Source organism: Canis lupus, chromosome 24 (assembly GCF_048164855.1).
Source record: "Canis lupus baileyi chromosome 24, mCanLup2.hap1, whole genome shotgun sequence".
NCBI classification, from domain to species: Eukaryota; Metazoa; Chordata; class Mammalia; order Carnivora; family Canidae; genus Canis; species Canis lupus.
In genome coordinates this window covers 13,410,030-13,429,828 of record NC_132861.1, presented here as the reverse complement: position 1 = coordinate 13,429,828, position 19,799 = coordinate 13,410,030, and the positions used below count along the sequence as shown (strand labels likewise).

Sequence of the window (19,799 nt, the reverse complement as noted above, 5' to 3'; positions counted from 1 at the left end):
GAAGACCTCTGCACGGGGCTAGTACTGATGTAGACAAGTACTGACATAGGGACGAAAATCAAGTTGAGGGGCACCTGGGTGGCTCAGTCAGTTAAGTGTCTGCCTTTAGCTCAGATCATGATTCTGGGATCCAGTGGCAGCCTTCCCTGTTCAGGAGGGGGTCTGCTCCTCCCTCTCTCTCTGCCCCTCCCCCTTGCTTGTGTTTTTTTTTTTTTCTCTCTCTCTCAAATGAATAAATAAAAAATATTTTTTAAAAAATCAGTATTTACTACTTTAAAAAAAAGAAAATCAAGCTGACCAGATGATCCAGACATTTAAGCGAGAATTTCCCACTTAATATTGGAATTCTCTAATTGAGTACATTTCTATATTCCAATAATTGTACAATAGTTGATGTTTTATTAAATAAAAAGAAGAAATAATACATATTAGATTTAAAGACCCAAAGTCTTTCCCATGTTTTAAAACATTGTGTGCAAGTGACTAGAATTTGACATGGTTCCTGCCTTAGGTACTTTCTCTAGAAACCTAATGCAGTTAGAAACATTTTGTAAAAAATAATTTACTATCCAGAAAGTTTTCCTGTTTCCAAGATAAGAAAGCCTGTTCTGCCATCCCAGCAGGCAAGGGTTGTTTAAGTTACTAGATAACGAAGTTGTTATTGATTCTATTATTTTTACTCTTCCTGATTCCCTGCAGTCCGAAGGGAGTTTGTCAGACCAAGAATGATTTTATAAAAAGGAGTCGTTATTTTTGTTGTAACTAGCCTCATTGTGACAGATGGGATCCTAGTGTTTTCTCACTGCCCTTTACTCAGGAGCTAGGAGCACAGAAAGCAAATAACCAAGAAACCAACACACTCATAGTAATCTGGATTTCTCAGCGCTGAGCCAGAGCACTTGGGAATCAAATATTGGCCTCCTCCTGAATGCCCCTTTTAGCCCGTCGTTGTTAACCAGTTTAACATTCCCTTATCACATGCTCATGTGGGCAGAATTAAATGGAATTAGCCACAAATTATATAAAATTCATTTACCTTTAAAGGAAGCTATTTGGTCATGTTCAGTGTAGAGAGAATATGGCATTAAGATACAAGTTATAATGGTACTGCCTAGAGATGAATCAATTTGCTTTGGTTTTATTGCCTCCCTTTATTTGCCCTTACGTGTTAGCTACTGTGGCTGGAAAAGCTCAGCTCAACTTTGCTGAGCCCACACTGGAGCCACACACATTAGCATCCCAAGGAGAGTCCCACTGTTTCCAAAGAGCTCAGTGGGAGAGCACAATAATAAAGTATGATCATGTTGAACCTTTCAAAATCTTCAGTCACATAAAGCAAAAATGGATGTGTAATACAGAAAGGAAAATCTGAAAATGTTCAGGATTTATAACCTACTGTGAAAACATCCAGGATTTACATGTGGCTTGCCCATGTAGAGATTCAAATAACATGTTTTCTACACAGACTTAGGCATTTTTCCATACATTTTCTCGATTTATTTATTTTTTTAAGATTTTATTTATTGGGATCCCTGGGTGGCGCAGCGGTTTGGCGCCTGCCTTTGGCCCGGGGCTGATCCTGGAGACCCCGGATCGAATCCCACATCGGGCTCCCGGTGCATGGAGCCTGCTTCTCCCTCTGCCTGTGTCTCTGCCTCTCTCTCTCTCTCTGTGTGACTATCATGAATAAATAAATAAAATCTTTAAAAAAAAAAAAGATTTTATTTATTTATTCATGAGAGACACAGAAAGAGGCAGAGACACAGGCAGAGGGAGAAGCAGGGGGTTGCTTCTTGCAACCGGGATTACAACTTGAGCCGAGGGCAGGGCAGACGCTCAACCACTGAGCCCCCCAGGTGCCCCCATTTCCTCAATTTAAACCTCACAACAACCTTATGATATAGAGAGGCATAATTTTTTTTAACATCCATGCTTAGAGAACGTTTGTTCTTTGAGAGCATCTATGAATGAGTTTTCATATATCAAAGTGTTTGTTTCCTGTTGTTGTTCTCAATTCATAGAGTGCTTAAAAATGACCTTGGGTGGGCGCCTGGGTGGCTCAGTCAGTTAAGCGACTGCTTTCGGCTCAGGTCATGATCCCAGGGTCCTGGGATCTAGTGCTGCATCAAACTCCTTGCTCAGCAGAGTCTGCTTCATCCTTTGCAACCCCCACCCCACTGCCCCCACTTGTGTCCACACTCTCTCTCAAATAAATAAATGAAATCTTTTTTTAAAAATGACCTTGGATGTGTTTAAAATGCAGATTCTCAAGACCCACCACCCCCCACAGATGATTATTCAGTAGGTCTGTGATCAGGCTCCTTGCATTCTATAAGCATCCCAGTGATTTTAATACACATGGTTCATGAATCCCACTTTCAGAAACACTGCCCTATGAATCTCTGTTTTTCATTGGTTAGTAGACATCTGTACTTTTGTGGGATTTGCTTAAAGGCAAATGTGTTACAATATGTGATTGGAGAAAATATACAAAATAAACTTATTCAAATACAGCTTCTCTCTGCACAACAATACCCTGATAAGACACATCTACCATAAAAAGAATTACTCCTAGGAAAATTCAATGAATTTAAGACCACAATCAAACAATCTGCCTTTACTTTCTCTACTGCAGGAGAGGGAATGAATGTGCCCCAGGTAGAGCTGATTCCCTCACTTTAATCCCCACCGATTTCTAGGGTCTTAGATTCCAGGGACATGCAGAGGAATCACTTTGACAAGGGTGTTTCTGGATCTTTACAAAGAAGACCTGGGTTGCACATGACCAATGGAACAAAGCAGAAATGGAGCAGGATTCCAGGACTGGTCTGATCCAGACATTAAAACTGCTCCCTTCTTTCCCAAGCCATTTGAGGGTTTCCTCTGAGTTTATGATACTAGGTGCATCTCCAGCCTGGAAATGAAGAACCGTGGAAAATACAGTGGGGGAGTGGCCTCTGGCTATAAGACAGCACTTCCATGTGATTCCACCTCTACTGTAATAGGAACAGCATATTTAGCTGTGATTAGTTCACCTCCTCCAAGTCTTCTGTTCAGGGCTTTCCTGGATGTAAAGATGAAAATCTTGCACCTTCCTCATACCTGTTTCTCTGTGGTGTGTTGGGGGCTGGCAGGAGCAAGTACCACTTAGTGCTCCCCACCTCCTCTCACTTTAAAGCAGAGCCCCACTTTGGGGCACACTCCCTCAAAAGACACAGTGTTTCTGAATATATCTTTCTAGGTCTACCTGGACATTTAGGAATGTCCCTAAACATGGACTTGTGGTCCTTAAAAGACACGGTGTTTCTGAATATATCTTTCTAGGTGTACCTAGGACATTTAGGAATGTCCCTAAACATGGATTTGTGGTAATAGCTCTGCAATTCTTTTGATGCAATAATGATAATAGTAAATACTTATAGACACATTAAAAGTAATGCTAGGGGGAAAAAAGGAAGAGTTGACCCTTTGTTCAGTATCTGTGAAGAGCCAGGAACATTAGACATTTTGTCTAATTGAATTCCCACAAAAATAATTTTTGAAAATCTCATCGTCTACTACATAGCAAGATAGTATAGGGTCACATCTAAAGCCAGACCTCCTCAGCGTGGATCTAGGCTGTGTGATTCTGGGCAAGTTATTTAACATCGTTATGTCTCAGTGTCCTGCACAGCAAAATAAGAATAATAGTATCTACCTCACAAGATTTTACTGAAGATTAACAAATGTAAAATACTTGAAACAGTCCCTGGCTCCCTGTGTTTACTGTCACTATCTACAATGGGTATTCCTTATGGAGCAGTACTATTGTTTCCATTTCACAAATAAGGACCGAGAGGCTTAGTGGAGTTATATAACTTTGCAAAGGACACACAGCTTCTGTGAGGCAGGGGCAGATTTAGAAGATGGGTATGTGCAGCTCCTAAGAGTTTCCTATGGTATACCAAAGCCAGGACATATTTCTTCTACCGAGTTTCTATCCCTCAGAGCTTGCAGACACGTGCATATCAAGGGCTATATCTCTGTTTAATCAATAAGTATTATTGAAAATATTTGGTCTGCCAACTAATACACCATGTGAAATGAGGGGTGGTTCAGGAAGGCGGCTGGAATGGCCAGGAAAGGTGGATCAAGCCTCCTTTGGGCTCCTGGAGGTAAGGAAATGTTCCGAGGAGAACAAAGGATTAGTCACAGGAAACAGTGATCGGAGGTGGGGTGGCGGGCAAAAAAGGAGAATTTCAATGGAAGCAGGGATCTGGTTATCCAGGATGAAGAAGAGAAAGTAATGGCAAGAGCTGGAGTTTTGAGAGACTACACATTTGGATGATGGGGCAGAAATGGGTATCTGGAGGAGAGCAAGCCAAGGGGGTGGGAACTGCAAGGGCAGGGCAGGGCAAGGGGGGGGGGTGGTTGGGGCTGAGGGGAAGTGTAAGCAGGGGGCCATAGATGCTTTGGAATGCCAGCTTCCTTTCACACTTTTCCTTTCAGCTGCAAAGTAAACTGAAAGCCTCAGAAAGATTAAACAGAAACTGGACGAAAGGGCTGGTGTCCGCCAGTCCCAGTCCTGGGAGAAAGCACGAAGCAGTGTGGGCAACCGAGCTGAGCAGCACACAGTCCTGGGGTGCACAGAGTCGGCCACACTGCCCCTTCTCCTCTCTTATGCTAACGAGAGCCAGCGATGTAGAGGACCCGACAACGACAACTGCCCGATTGACTTACATTTTCAGGCTGCATCTATCTACATAATGAGGGATGGTGCTGAATTTTCTGGAAAATAATTTCAATTCTCCACTTTTGCTGGCTTGGCCCCATGAATGTGTGGCAAGCCTTTGATTCAAAGTCTGAAGTTTTTTTCTGAACAAGTTATCCTTGGCCCTCTCAGACCTAGGTACCAGACTCTGAGGAAATCCTGGAGTATAAGGAGGGAAGAAGGATTCTCCCCTGAGGGAATAAAAGCCAGCATAAGCGTCCACTGAAGGAAAGACCCATGCACAAAAATTCAAAGTAAATTACGGAAGGAGTTTTCTCGTTGCATACATCATATTGTTTGCTTTAGCGTTTCCACTCAGGATAGAGTTTAATTTTTATTTTTAACAGCAAGTTAATTATAAAAACAAATATGCTTTAATAAATTAAATTCCACACAGATTCATCATAAACACATCTTTGAGATTCATCTATTATCCCCCCCCCCCTTAGTAATGGAATACAGTGGCTTAGAAATTCTTATCACCAAGTCAAATTCAGCCCTTGGCATGCTTGGAAGACTCAGCTACTGACCAAGAGCAAGGTAACCTGCGTTCTCCAGGGCGCAAACTGTCTCCAGAAGGGAAAGGGGAAGAGGGCAAGCGAGGACCTCCAGTATCTGCGAAGGCTATCAGGACGTCCTGCTAATAAACGACTTTTTCACTGTCCACACTATAATTGGTTTACAGCCTTTTTTGTTTATTTATCCATAAGAGCTGCTGTTAAATGGCTCGGGAAGGCGCTCGCCTAATGGCTCGGTATCGCTCCGGGGCCTGTGGGAGGCGAGAGGGGCGCAGGCGTCAGCGGGGACTCAGAGCGGAAACGCATTTCACCTGTAATGGACTTGGCGCTTTTATGATACCAGGAGCTATATCCACAGAAGCAGCAGAACGCGCGCTCGGCTCGGTGGAAGGCTGCGCGGGGCGCGCTTTCTCTACGGTGTACGTTATGATCAGCCAGTCCCAAAACCCTGTTAACTGTCCCACCATCGTAAGTGGCCCTTTGACTTCTGTTTCCTGGCTCACTTGTTTAGGCGAGGAGCAGCCGAAACTGCTAATTGTGAAAGTGCGGACGCGCCTCTCGTGAGCACCTTCAGCACCCTCGCGCCCTCCCCCACTTTTTTTGTTCAGCCCCAGGTTCCCGGTTATTTGCCAGCAGCGCGATGGGCGGATTTGCTTTCTGCTGAGCGCCCCTTTTCTTTCTGCAGGGCCGAGCAAAAATATTAAATGCGAGCAAATGAAGCATCGAAATGGAGACCAATTTGCAGAAATGTGCAATTAGACGAGAAGTGCAAAATAAACACTCTGGGTCGGGGGGGGGGGCGGGCGAGGCGGGGAGCGGGGGAGGGGGCGGAGGGGGGGCGTCTGCGGACTGAGTCGGAGTTGCCGAGGGGGGAGGGCGAGCAGGGAAGAATTGGGGGGAGGAAGGCGGCCGATCTTTGTCCCAAGCGGAGCTCGCCGCCCGCTCATAACCGCGTCGCCAAGTCAACCCCCGGCGACCTAGCAGATTATCTCGGAGGGTCAACACGCCGCGGCCGGGCAACCCCCTCCGGCCCTGCGGGCTGATCGATGCGGTCACTCGCGGCCGGGTGATAGCGTCTGGTCCTCCGCGGCGGCCGCCAACAATGGAGCCATTGACGCGGACGCGCAGAGATTAGGTGCGCGGGTCCCACCGCCTTTTCCTCCCGGGCCCCTGGGACCGCAGGTGGCCCCTTTCCCTGAAGAAATCGCCAGAACTCCCTCCACCTAACCGGCTTCCCCCAGCCGGGAGCACCCGCACCGGGAGGGCGGGGAGCTGCGCGTGTCCCCACCCACGCGCGGACCACTGGGTGCCCAGCACTCTTCTAAACGCAAGTGCTGAGCCGGCGCCAGCAACGCACAAGGCAAGAAATCTGCAGAGAAGTCCAAATTCCCAACTGGCTTTTGCTTTTTAAGGAAAAACAGTAGCGCACTCGAACCGTATGCATGTAAAATCCAGATTTTCCCACAAGGAGAAAATATACTAAAATCTTCCTCGTGGAGGACTGGATGTACTTTGTGGTCTAGGAAAGTCAGATTGCAATGATTTCCCCTTAGTGATGCCTTGTGGTTCACGTTTCCTCTAGCCAAGGCTTTTCGGCAAATGTGTCCAGTTTTTCTAAAACCCTCCATGTTGGTTGGAGGAATGTGGTCCTTTTGGCAGGACCTGGTCCAAGGCCACCCAGAACGCCCCGGGCAAACGGGTCGGCTGCGTTGGTCATGCCCAGGCCAGGGCTTGAGTGCCACCGCGACCCGGGGACAGTCCTTCCTCATCACCCGGTTGGAAAAATCCTCTATTTAAGGAAGACCCCAGATACCCAAAGTTACCGAAGCAGTGGAAGCCACAGACTGACGTTATAAAAACGCAGCGCTTTACATTCTTTTCTAAACATTTTCCTCCACTCTAGGACCCGCCTTATTTCAATCCAACGCAAGAGTATGCGTTCTCCAGCTGACCGACTCCGGCTGGGTGTCAGGATCCGTGGAAAGCCATTACAGATCTGGAAACCTCATGCCAACCCTGTCCCCTTCTCCCAGCCACAAAGGTGACGCTACTTCTCCCCCCACCCCCGCCACATTTGGAAACTGCACTGAGTTTGTCAAATGAACCCCAATTTCCCCAAAATCAAAATTAATAATGCCGTTCGATTTAAAAAAAAATAAAAAGCTAGTGTGAACGATTCTTTTTTTTTTTTCTGAAGTTGCAGTTTACCCTACAGAAGTCCCCAGAGCACAGCCACAGATTTAAAAAAAAACATACAACAAATGCTGGATCTTTATGTGTTAGCTCACTGACATCATTGTGGTTATGTACAAATTTCATGAATAAAATAGGACCAACTGCTTCTAACCTATAAAATCTGTAATTTTTTTTTACTGTATTCCCTAACAGGTAAAAAAAAAAAAACAAAGTCTAAATACACAACCTTGGCATAAGCATGTTCATAAATTATATTAATAATGTTTATGTATATTAGTAAACTAATGTATTATGTACATTATGTTGTTTGTCAAACAAGGAAAAGAGATCACACAAAGTGTGACGAAAATCTATTTCTAAAATTGAATGTAAATTTAATATTTTCATGAGTGCTCCACTTCACACAGCACTGCCAGCTGCGCACACAGGTGTGTGCGGTAAACTAAGCAGAGAGAAAATTGAAAGAAATGCAGGTGCTCTTCGGTACCTAGGCCTTGCTTCTTAAGGCAGGAGGCCAGGCCAATAATGGCCCCAGGCTGAGCCACGTGGGGCACCGCGGAGCCTATGGCGCGGCGGCCGGCCGGCCAGTCCCTGCCGGTGGCGGGTTCCCTCCGCCAGCAGAGCGGAGCTGTCAAAGCGAGCAGGGGTGGCGCTGGGAGTGGGAGCGCTGCACGGCTCCAGCTCCCCGGCTCCAGCTCCCTACTCCTGGCCTCCAAGACCCGGCCGCAACCATGAACAGCGAGGAGCAGTTCTACGCAGCGACGCAGCTCTACAAGGACCCGTGCGCCTTCCAGCGGGGCCCGGCTCCCGAGTTCAGCGCCAGTCCCCCTGCGTGCCTGTACATGGGCCGCCAGCCCCCGCCGCCGCCGCCCCCGTTCCCGGGGACGCTGGGAGCTCTGGAGCAGGGCAGCCCCCCGGACATCTCCCCGTACGAGGTGCCTCCCCTGGCCGACGACTCCGCGGTGGCGCACCTCCACCACCACCTCCCAGCTCAGCTCGCGCTCCCCCACCCGCCGGCCGGGCCCTTCCCGGAGGGAGCCGAGCCAGCAGCCCTGGAGGAGCCCAGCCGCGTCCAGCTGCCTTTCCCGTGGATGAAGTCTACCAAGGCTCACGCCTGGAAAGGCCAGTGGGCAGGTAAGCCTGGCTCCCCGCCCCCCTCGTCCTCGCCGGCCCTGGCCCCGGCTGCCCCCACCTCCAAGTGCTCCCCAGGACCCTCTGCTGGTTGGCGTTCCCATCGCCAGGGACAACCCAAGGTCGGACTAAACTGCATGGGAAGCCAACCTAGGCCATCCTACACAGAACCACCTTTGCGGTCCCTTTTGGAGCGTCTTTTCCGCTCAGCTCTCCTTCTGGGAGCTTAAACCCTTCCTTCCCCGTACACCGAACTCCAGCAGCCTGCGCACCCCCAGAGAGCTAAGGCCTGGCCGAGCTCCAGGCTTCGGACCCTCCGCACCCCTCCACTCGGGGATCCGCCCGGCAGGACTGCACCGAGTGAGCGTCAGGGAAGCCGAGCAGGGCTGTGGGAGGCTCCCGCCCCGGGACGAAGCTGCCTCTGGAGTCCCGGGCCGCCCTGGCCCTGAGCCCATCCGGGAGGCTTCCTTAGAGGAGTACAGGCGCGCTCGGGGCGGGGGGCACTCGGGGCTCGCGGAAAAGCAGGGAAGACAGACTGCACCGAAGTCTGCGAAGGCGCTCGGTGGGCCGGAGTTGGGGTGCGGGGTGCGAGGGGTACTCACGGCAGGACCGAGGCCTGGCTGCTCAGCCTGGGACGCAGGCAGCTTCGAGAGGCGTCTGCGATGCTAGTTCACTTCTGAACAAACAAACGTTCGAAGGGGTCTCCTCCCGCTGCTCCCCAGCAAGTAAGTTTGAGGAGGGAGACGCCCTCCCCGCGTGGCCCTTTCTGGGAGGCGTGAGCACCGGGTCCCGCGGCCCTGGGCGCCGGCGCGTCCCCGAAGGCCGTCCCGGGAGCCCGAAGGCGGAGACGCGGAGCAGCCTCCGGGCCCCCTCCCCGGCGAGCGGCCGCCGCTCCTGGCCGCTACACAATGTTATCGCTTCCGTGCCGCAGTCACCTGTGGTCACACCTGCATGGCGCGTAGCTGACTTTTCCTTTCCTTCCAGGAATCGGGGGTAAGGCTGGCGGCCCCGACCCCAAGAGTCCTCGGCGCCCCGTGCGCCCCCGGCGCAGCCCAGCGAGCTTTGTGGGGTCCGGGCTCGCCCAGGGGCCCCGGGGCTCGCCTCTCCCTGGTTCCCTTTCTCTTGAAGGCCGAGCGTGAGGACCAGGCGGGTCCGGAGGCAGGACAGGGCCAAACTCAGCGGCTGTCTTCCCCACCTACGGCGCAGCCCGGGGCGAGGGGGCGCCACACGCGGCCGGGAGCCTCTCGCACTGACGCAGCCCGCGGCCGCCGCCGCCGCCGCCGCCGCCAGGGGCTGGGAGCCTTGGGAAATGCGGGATTCCTGGGAGGCGGGAGGACCACGTCCCTCCACCCAGGCTGGGGGTTGGGGACGCGCGTTTCCGGCCTTCCCGGACCTCCCAAAGAGGCCCTAGATGAAACGTTCTGAAGCCAGGTGACCTCTCCACCAGGGTATGACTCCTACACTCGTGGAGCTCGGGAGCTCGGGCTAGGGCAGACCTAAGGAGCCAGACAGTAAAACCCGATGGAAAATTGGCGACCTTGCCCTGGGATGGGGGAACCTCGAAACCGTAACCCCCTCAGGTTGGAGAGTCCCGCGGAGAAGCCTTTGCCAGAGCCCTCTGACCCGCTACAAGCTCAGCCAAGGGCCAGCCTGCTTTTCTGTAAGGTACTCCTGCGGCCTGGAGGTCCTCCCGGAAAACTCTTGAAAGAGCAGAGCTTCAAGGATCTGTGAACTCACCTGCCCACTCCTAGTGGGGTTTCAAACCCCCAAGGGAGAGTAAAGTGACCGATGGTCTTTCTTTTGTACTATAGACATGAATACTAACAACAATGCTGTAGGAACTTTTGAAAATGTCAACCTAGGAAATGAACTGCATTAGCCTCACTGGAGGGCTTATCCCTAAACCGCCTCACCCTGCGCCTTAGGAAAGGGCACAGACCTGGGGACTATTGACATCTTCTCAATAACACCACCAGCAGCCTCCATCCTCTCTGCCAACTTGTCCTGAGCATTTGTGTCCTGGGGTAGTGGATCCTGCCGGGTGGCTGACAGCACCTCCGTGAAGCCGTGGGGGAACAGGGCCAGAGCCCGGAGAGACTGATTTGAATTTAAGAATGTGGCGGGCGGGGGCTTTTTAAACTTCCCCTTAAGGCTTGCTTGCTTCTCTCCCATGCCAAGGAAAGCTTGGAAGTGTAAGACTCTGGAGATGCTCCCCAAGGAGCAGTACTCCTCTGCTGACTGATCCAAGCCTCTGCCTTGGGTTCTGGGTGCCTCCTTTTGGCCTGAGGGGAACCCTCCTCCCAAACACACCCCATACTAGCTTTTCAATTCCCTAAAGCTTCCTAACAGTCACAGGAGAAATACCCCAGACTCCGTCCTAAGACGAGCAGATTTAGGGGTCGTCCTAGAGTGTTGGTGGAAGTTAAGTGGGCCAGAGACTACCGCTCAGGTGCAGTCGGTACCTCACAGAAAAAGGAAAAGCTAAAGAGCCCCGGAGCACAGTGGCAAACAGCAGGTGTGCAGAGGTAATTGCCTGGGCCAGCGGCCGCTTCCTTGCGACCCGGGCTTGGAGCTGGAATGCCTGAGCCTTTGACTCCACCACTCCCACGTCCTGCATAGGGCTCTCCGTTCCCAGTGGGAATCCGACCCCTGGAGGCTCCTCGCTCACCTTTTCTGCATTTGGAGCCCAGGACTCAGGCCAGGGCTGATGGGGACTTCCTTGGTGCCCCATATAGTTTCCCTTCTCCAGAACAGGGATCCGGTAGAGATTAAAACAACGATAGAGAACTTACCAGCTCAGCTCGTGAGTTGGGGATGATTACAATATAACTGTATAGAGAGATAACACATGGTTGGATATAACACTATATGTCATAAGCTCGGGGGTGTTTTTGGCTCAAGGTTTTTCACCATGAGGGTTATATTTATAAGTTGATTGTGAAATCAATTAACTGGCCTGAGGCCTTTTTTTAAAAAATGAAATAGTAAACAATAGGAAAAATTAGTATCATATGTGATAAAGGTTGGTTTTATGTCTTGAAAAATTTTTGTGCCAATTCTATGTTGGTGTGTGAACTGGGTAGTGATATGAAATGTGTTCTTACTGTGGGTCATCGTCAGAAAGCTGTGGTTTTTTAGAAGTCTTATATTAAAAGCATTTATTGCCTTTGTAGAATGGAGTAAGCTTAAATATCTATTGTGTGTGCATTTTAATCACCTTCAACCCAAACATTGGCCTAGTGAACCCACTGAAGGATCAGTGCTTGATAGAGCCCACCTGCCCCCACATGCTCAGAGAGCATGAGCCTGAGAGCAGGCACAGCTTTGACACCCCCCCCCCAAAAAAAAAATAATAAAAGGTGACATTTGCTGGAAAAGGGCTGCATGAGCCCAGACTGAGCTATGGGGTAGGAGGCTGGGACTGAGTGGCAGGAGTGGCAGGACCAGGTCTCCCAGGCCTGGGGCTGAAGTGCTGGCCTTCAGGGGTGGGGCAGGAGGAGTCGGGGGGCCAGGGACCACACTCACATGCCCTGTCACTCGCAGGCGGCGCCTACGTTGCAGAGCCAGAAGAAAACAAACGGACTCGCACTGCCTACACTCGCGCCCAGCTGCTGGAGCTGGAGAAGGAGTTCCTGTTCAACAAATACATCTCGAGGCCACGCAGGGTGGAGCTGGCCGTCATGCTGAACTTGACCGAGAGGCACATCAAGATCTGGTTTCAGAACCGCCGCATGAAATGGAAAAAGGAGGAGGACAAGAAGCGCAGCTGCGGTACAGCGCCCGGGGGCGTCGCGGACGCGGAACCAGAGCAGGACTGTGCGGTGAGCTCGGGGGAGGAGCTGCTGGCACTGCCGCCGGCGCTGCCCCCGGGGGGTGCTGTGCCGCCTGCTGTTCCCGCCGCTGCCCGGGAAGGACGTCTGCCGCCGGGCCTGAGTGCCTCGCCGCAGCCGTCCAGTGTGGCGCCCGTGCGACCGCAGGAGCCCCGGTGAGAGATGGGGGGCTCCTCCTTGCCAGGCGGTTTCAACCACTGGTAAAGAAGGGGGGAGCAGGCGTAGGACCCCGGGTGTAGACAACCAGCTCTGGCCCTTCAAGGGGTTGGGAACTGCAGAGGACACCCCAGATGGAAGGGGAGAACTTGAGTTCTCAGGCCCCTGTGCTAACTGGGACGCCTTAGAGAGACACTGGGAGACCTTCTGGAAGAAGAGGAGAGGCTTTCTGTTATATCTGGGGCCTCTTCCGGTGATATTGTTGGATTGGTGACATCTGCTGCTGTGCAGGTCCTAGCACTCCAGAACCATGGACCTCTTTAGAGAAGCCAGCTCTTCAAAAGACAACAGGAACTACAAGTCGGAATGCCCTCCAACACATTTTGCAGGCAAGCTGGACGGAGCACCTTCATCTGTCCCGAAACAGAGCCATTTTTACTCCGGCTTCCACCTTAAAGCTTAGAAATAATTGAAAGGAAATATCTAAGGTTTCAAAGACCTAGTGAAATTGATGCCTGTGGAATAGAATGATTCCTCCTCCTCTTGCTCCTCCCCGTGTCTTCATCTTTCTTTTTAAAATCCTTTATGTATCACCACGTATTTCACCAGCTCACATCCTCCAAACTGCATCTCTTTCCTCCAAAAAAGAAAACGTCTTGCAGGGGTGTGTGGGGGGGGGTGGCAGCAGGTCTGGGATATACGGGCAGTGCCAGAGGCCCTGTACATTCACTTTGCCTGACGCTTGGAGGGAGGGCAATTGGAAGGAGGTCTAGAGTACGGGGTTTGGGGGAGAAAGATGGCCCTAAACCATCACTGAACTGAAGCTATTTGGAACTTTCTATTTAGGATGTGCATTTAGTTCCTAGTCTCAGGGCAGGAGAGGCGGCTGTATGAAAGGCCAGTAGCATGGCCTGAACTACTTGGAAACTATTCAGAGACAGTGTGATTTCTACATCTTTGGAAATGATGAAAACATATGTAGTTGGGGAGTTTGAAGGCTGGTTATTTTTATTTAAAGTTTTAAAATTACCTAACCGTTCTTTACAAACAGGTCCGTAGTTTCCAAGTCAGTTGCTTGTTTCAGGGTCCGGGCCTTGTGTTCAGGTGGTGTTTGTGGAAACGATAAATATGGATAACACGGAAAAGAGATGCAAATGCATTTTCCTTGCTTAGTATCAGGCTTTCTTGCCATGCAATGATTCCCTTTTATTGAAAACATTAGAGCAGAATTTGTTGTTGTAGTTGTTGTTTCCTTTTTTTTTTTTTTTTTTTTTGGTACTAGCCAGGGAAGAAGGGGCAATTATGAAATACCACATTTGGGTTTGAGGCTGGGGCAGTATATGAGGGAGTAGATTTTTGGTTTCTTTCTTTCTTTTCTCTTTCTTTCTTTCTTTTCTTTCTTTCTTTCTTTCTTTCTTTCTTTCTTTCTTTCTTTCTTTCTTTCTTTCTTTTTTTTTCTTCTTTAAGATTTTACTTAGGGACACCTAGGTGGCTCAGTGGTTAAGCATCTGCCTTCCGGCTCCGGGCATGATCCTGGGGTCCAGGATCAGGTCCCATATTAGGCTCCCCACAGGGAGTCTGCTTCTCCCTCTGCCTGTGTCTCTGCCTCTCTCTGTCTCTCATGAATAAATAAGTAAATTTTTTTTTTTTTTTTTTTTAGCTTGAGTCACTAATGAAGATGAATTTCTCAGGCAATGTATCCCAGAGGCATGGGGGTTCTAAGTGCCACTGGCTAGTACTGAATGGCACAGAGCAGAGCAGCCCATTCTGTGCCACGCTGGCCATGCTGAGGCCAGGAAAATGCTCCAGCCAGCCAAGGAGATGGCCCAGTCTCCCCTTTCCTCCCAAAACAGATGTCTGGGGCAAAGGCTTTCTTAGTGATTCTTCTGAAGGAGGTGTTGCTTTAGATGAGTCTCCAGCCCAAGGCCGACAGTGTCTTGTATTAGGGGCAAACAGGCCCTGACTTAGAAGGGTTTCCAGTCTCTGGGGCCACCTGCTTCTCCCTCACCTGTGCAAGGAAAGGCACCACCTGAGCACTTCCACACTGGCGGGGCCTTAGGCTCACTCCCTGGAGTCACTGCTATTGTTTCCTTTTGCAAAGAGACAGCGAGGTTTGTTTTTGTTCTGTTGGTGGTTTTCCTTTTTGTTTTGTTGTTTTAGTTTTTTGAGAGAAATTGAGTCTTAACACCCCTCTGATTTAAAGGATCAGAAAGGGGAACTGTCTCATCAGTGAGATATGTCACTGGGGAGCCAATGACCCTGCCCTGCAGCTCCTCCACACTTGCCTGGGTTCTGGAGTCCAGCAAATCTGCCTTCAAACCCGCCTCCCTCAAATCCTGACCCATGACCTTGATAAATTGCTCAACTTCTCTGTGCCTCAATTTCTCCATTCATAAAGTGTGAGTAAATACTACATCATAGAGTTGTAAGATTTAAGCCAAAAAATTCATGGAAAGTGTTTAATTCACCATCTAGAAATAGGCATCCTTCCACGTTGTTTTATGACCCAAAGCATTCCTTTGGGAACTAAGCCGGGAGCTGCTTGCAGATGTTCACCGGGTCTCCTACCAGTCCTAACAGCCCCTCTCCTTTGACAAATCCTCACGCTGTCGCAGTTAATGTGACATGTTCATATAACCACTGATCGTTAGCGCTTCCTAGTTCTATGACTCCCTTCGTCATAAAACTCTTTTGATCCCCACAGCAACCTTCACCAGGTAAGTGAAACTGTCCCCATTTTACACGAGGGAAGCTGATGCTGGGTGGGGAGGACTGGCTGCAGCTCAGCCACCCAATTGGTGAAGTGCACGGAGACTCACCCTCGGAGGCCAAGGAGGGTTCCAGGGCTGCAGCCAAACCCGGCTCCCTGTGCGAGGCTCCGGCCCCAATCTCGCGCGCTGCCCTGACTGCAGACTGCGCCGTGGCCCCCGCGCGCGCGGGCTGCAGGGCTCGCCAACCCAACGCGAAGAAGTGTGAGCCCCTGGGGGTTGGGCTTGCGCGGCCCGGGCGCAGGTGCTGACTCCCCGCCAAACGTGCGTCTCCAGCTGCCCGGGCCCGACCGGGCGCAGGATCCCTCAACTTCGCCGAACGCGCAGTGCGCCGCTCACCGCGACTCCGAGGCGCGCAGCCAGAGCGGTGCGTCCCACGGAGAAGAGCTCCGGCTCTCAAGTTCCCGCGCCCTCGGCTTGAATTCCGGGAAATCCCGCGTAGCCTTGAACTAATCATTTAATTCTCTGTTATCTCTTCCATAAAATGGGCTCATAACGGGATGAAATGGGATGTCTTTGAAGTGTTGATAATCGAGCCTGCCGCCTAGTTGCAAGCCCTGGCGGTGGGGGTTAGGGTGGTGGCAGTGCAGAGGGGAGGTGATGTGGCCAGTAGAGGCCGGCCTTCCAGGGAGGCCGGGGAGGAAGCGAAGAGGGCCGCCCAGCTCGCCAGATGGGCCTGGAAGAGAAGAACGAGGGACGAGCTCCCCGGTCGGGGGAGCCCCTTAGTGCTCCAGCCCGAGCGGCGGAAACGGGGCGAACTTTGTCCCCACTCCTATGGCCAAAGGGGCTAGGTCGGGCCCATAGGGCGACCGGCGTGGGGCTCGACGCGTGAGTCTCCAACTCTGAGTGGCTACGCTCAGCCAAATGCAGGCGAACCCTGCGCCGGAGGGGTGGGGGGACTTGGAGCCCTAATCCCACAGCACAGGGCCTAGTCTCCAGAGTGAGGAGGCCGGTTAAGATGCAACCTCCCAGGAGCCCAGAAACAAAACAAAACAGCCAGCGGGGACTTGAGAAGGGGCCCTTTGGGCCAATCAAGTGATCTAGCCCCAGATCCCAGAACTCCAGAGCTGACCTCGGTACCTGCCTCTCCGGTAGGGCCGTCAGCCTCCCTCTGCTCTTCTGGCTGGGCAGGCTACTCCCGTGGGAGAAACAGACCCCGGTAGCTCTCGGTGCAGAGCTAGCTCGGAAGCTGTCAGGGAAAGTGTCCTCGGCGGGGAAGACGAGCAGGGCTCCGGGAACGCTGGCCGCAGCGCTCCGAGCAAGTGCGCGCTCGTCGGGCTTGTGCGCTCCAGGACCACGGACCGCCCGGCTCTGCTCGCCGCGCAGACGGCCCAGGAGCGTCGCCCGCACCTTCCCGCGGGTCCAACGATGACCGTCCAGGCTGGAGCGTCCAGCACGGCCATCCCCCGCGCCTCCCGGAATCTATGACCGGAGGCTGGTGGAGCGCCGCTGGGCGCGGGGCGAGCCTAGATGAGCGCTCCCCGCGCGCGCACCTACTCCTGCCGGCCGGGGATTCTGAAAATCCCGTTGAGTTCCTCACCGCACACACCCTAAGCCACTGAGAGAGTGGGAGCAGGGGTGGAGAGCCCAGGAGAGCACACCGCTGTGCAAGCAGAGGCCTGAGCTATGGGATTCCTTGTGAATAGTGCCGCAATCACACAGTGCCAGAAATAGTGCTTGGCAAACAAAACAAAAAACTCCTTTTCTTTTTAAATTTTTATTTATTTATTCATGAGAATACACAGAGAAGAGAGAGAGGCAGAGACACAAGCAGTCTCCACGCAGGGAGCCCGACGCGGGACTCGATCCAGAGTCTCCAGGATCAGACCCTGGAACCGAAGGCGGCGCTAAACCGCTGAGCCACCCGGGCTGCCCCACAAACTCCTTTTCTTCTGAGATATAGTTCTTCCTGTAGGTTTGTTAACAGTTTCTCGAAGAAATTCTCACCTTAAAAGCTAAATTCATAGCATGCAATAATAACACCGGGAGAGGGGATCCCTGGGTGGCGCAGCGGTTTAGCGCCTGCCTTTGGCCCAGGGCGTGATCCTGGAGACTCGGGGTCGAGTCCCACGTCGGGCTCCCCGGTGCATGGAGCCTGCTTCTCCCTCTGCCTATGTCTCTGCCTCTGCCTCTCTCTCTCACTGTGGGCCTATCAAAAAATAAATAAATAAATAACACCGGGAGATTGGAGATGATTTTCAGGATTTGCCCAGAGTTTTTAACAGGTTTGATATCTGTAACTTGCTTGGACCTTTCAATCCGGGACTGGTGCCTGAATATATCCAGCAACATTTGGGGGCTCTTACTCTGTGCTAGACATTTCTGGAAGTTGTACAGGTGCTTGCTCTGAAAGTGCTCACAGTTTTAAAAAATCGGATCCCCTCTTCTGATGGTCTCTGCAGTTACAGAGATTGGATTGATTATCGGTGAACTTACCCGAATAAATAGGAATCCACCCAGAATTCCTTGAATTTCTCCTTTTGCGCCACAGGGCTGTTTTGGTTTCCCAAATTAATTTTGACCGCCTTGGTCTAGCGCTGTCACCCTATCCATCTCCTCTTCATCAAATTCAGTTTAATGCATTTAAGTTTGAATGAAATTGAAGCATTGCACTATCCTTCCAAGTGAAGGAAGTTGTTCTTATATTCTGTTCTTATATTCTCATTCTCTCTCTCTCTTTCTCTCTTTTTTAAAGATTTTATTTATTCATGAGAGACACAGAGAGAGAGAGGCAGAGACACAGGCAAGGGAAAAAGCAGGCTCCATGCAGGGAGCCCCATGCGGGACTCGGGACTCAATCCCAGGTCTCCAGGATCAGAACCTGGGCTGAAGGTAGCGCTAAACCACGGAGCCACCTGGACTGCCCTCTTCTCTTCTTTCTAGATCTTTGTGTCTGTGTAGGTGTGGTATGTGTTTTCAAGTATATCTATCTTTGCCTGTCTATGTATGCCTATGTATGTTTGCATGAATATATTTAGGGTGTGTCTTAAGTGGATTTCAATGGTGACAATGATCAGTGTGTGTCTGAGGGCCAGAGACACCCTCCTATATACTAGTTTTTTTCTGCCCAGCACAACTCTATCCCAAGGGTCTGATGGCACTGCCACTGTTGAAACTGTCTATTCAGGTAATAGTCTGAATTCTTTGCTTTGACACCATGTCTGAAGGCAGGAAAAGCTGTCTGTACACAGCTTGGAACTTTGATGGAAGCTGACTGATTGCTAAAGTATGGCATGAGTGTATAAGGAATTTTTTTCAAAGAAAAAATTTCACAGCTAACGTCTTTCATACTTCAACAGCATCATCTAGAAACCCTCCTGAAAATCAAGTATTTTTATTTTTTTTTTAAGTTTTACTTATTTATTTGACACAGAGCGCACAAGCAGGAGGGGTGGCCCGCAGAGGGAGAGGGAGAAGCAGGCTCTCTGCTGAGCAAAGAGCCTGATGAAGGACTCAATCCCAGGACCCTGGGATCATGACCTGAGCTGAAGACAGATGTTTCACCAACTGACCCACATAGGTGCCCCAAAATCAAGTAGTTTAAAGGATCAGGGGCAGCCCCGGTGGCCCAATGGTTTAGTGCTGCCTTCAGCCCAGGGTGTGATCCTGGAGACCAAGGATGAGTCCTGCATCCCGCATCAGGTTCCCTGCACAGAGCCTGCTTCTCCCTTTGCCTGTGTCTCTGCCTTTCTCTCTGTGTCTCTCATGAATAAATAAGTAAAATCTTTAAAAAATAATAGTAAAAGGATCAGAAGAGGGAAATTCTGGATTGACATTGAATCAAATTTTACTCAAACCCATTCCGGCAAGCTAGATGTGGGGACAATAAATATAATGGGAAACTGAGGCAGGGCAACAGGAAGCAAGAAGGTCTCCCTGCAGAGGAACTAACTGGGAGTGATACATAGCCTCTTAGCTGGCTGCCACCCTTCAGGAAATTGCTACGTGTGGAAAGCTTGCACAGTGGGAGATGACATGCAGGTAACTCTGGGTAGGAAGAGTTCTACTACCAATAACTGTTTTAAGAGTGAAAATGATAGACTGAAATGGGTCTTTTGGGCCACCTACTGAAAATCTGTCATTGCCAGGTTCCCATATTAAAGTATGCTGCCTCTACATATCATGAGATAGAATGGGCATAACAAAATTTTATTATTTTTTTCATTAAAATTATTTTTTTCTATGAATGAGATGCCATGGCTTTTGAAAAGATAGATAACTCAAACATAAGTGATATTTTATAGTTCAACTTCAAGTTGAATTGCTTGGAGTCTTTCCCTAAACATAGAACATATGGAGACCTATCATCAGCATGCATTCAAGATTCTTGCCTGCATTATAGAATATACAGAACTCTACTTCTAGCAATAATTGCACATATAAAAGTCATGAGAGGGAAGCCTGGGTGGCTCAGCGGTTGAGCATCTGCCTTCAGCCCGGGGAGTGATCC

The 19,799-nt window shown here is 50.6% G+C and overlaps 1 protein-coding gene across 1 annotated transcript; it reads left to right on the top strand.

The window, feature by feature from the left end:
• Nucleotides 1–8,097: 8,097 nt before the first annotated feature.
• On the top strand, nt 8,098–13,728 carry PDX1 (pancreatic and duodenal homeobox 1). The gene is made up of 2 exons (XM_072797119.1): nt 8,098–8,598; nt 12,139–13,728. Exons 1-2 carry the CDS (start codon nt 8,196–8,198, stop codon nt 12,582–12,584), a joined length of 849 nt encoding a protein of 282 aa, XP_072653220.1. The 5' UTR covers nt 8,098–8,195; the 3' UTR covers nt 12,585–13,728.
• The last annotated feature ends 6,071 nt before the right edge of the window (nt 13,729–19,799 follow it).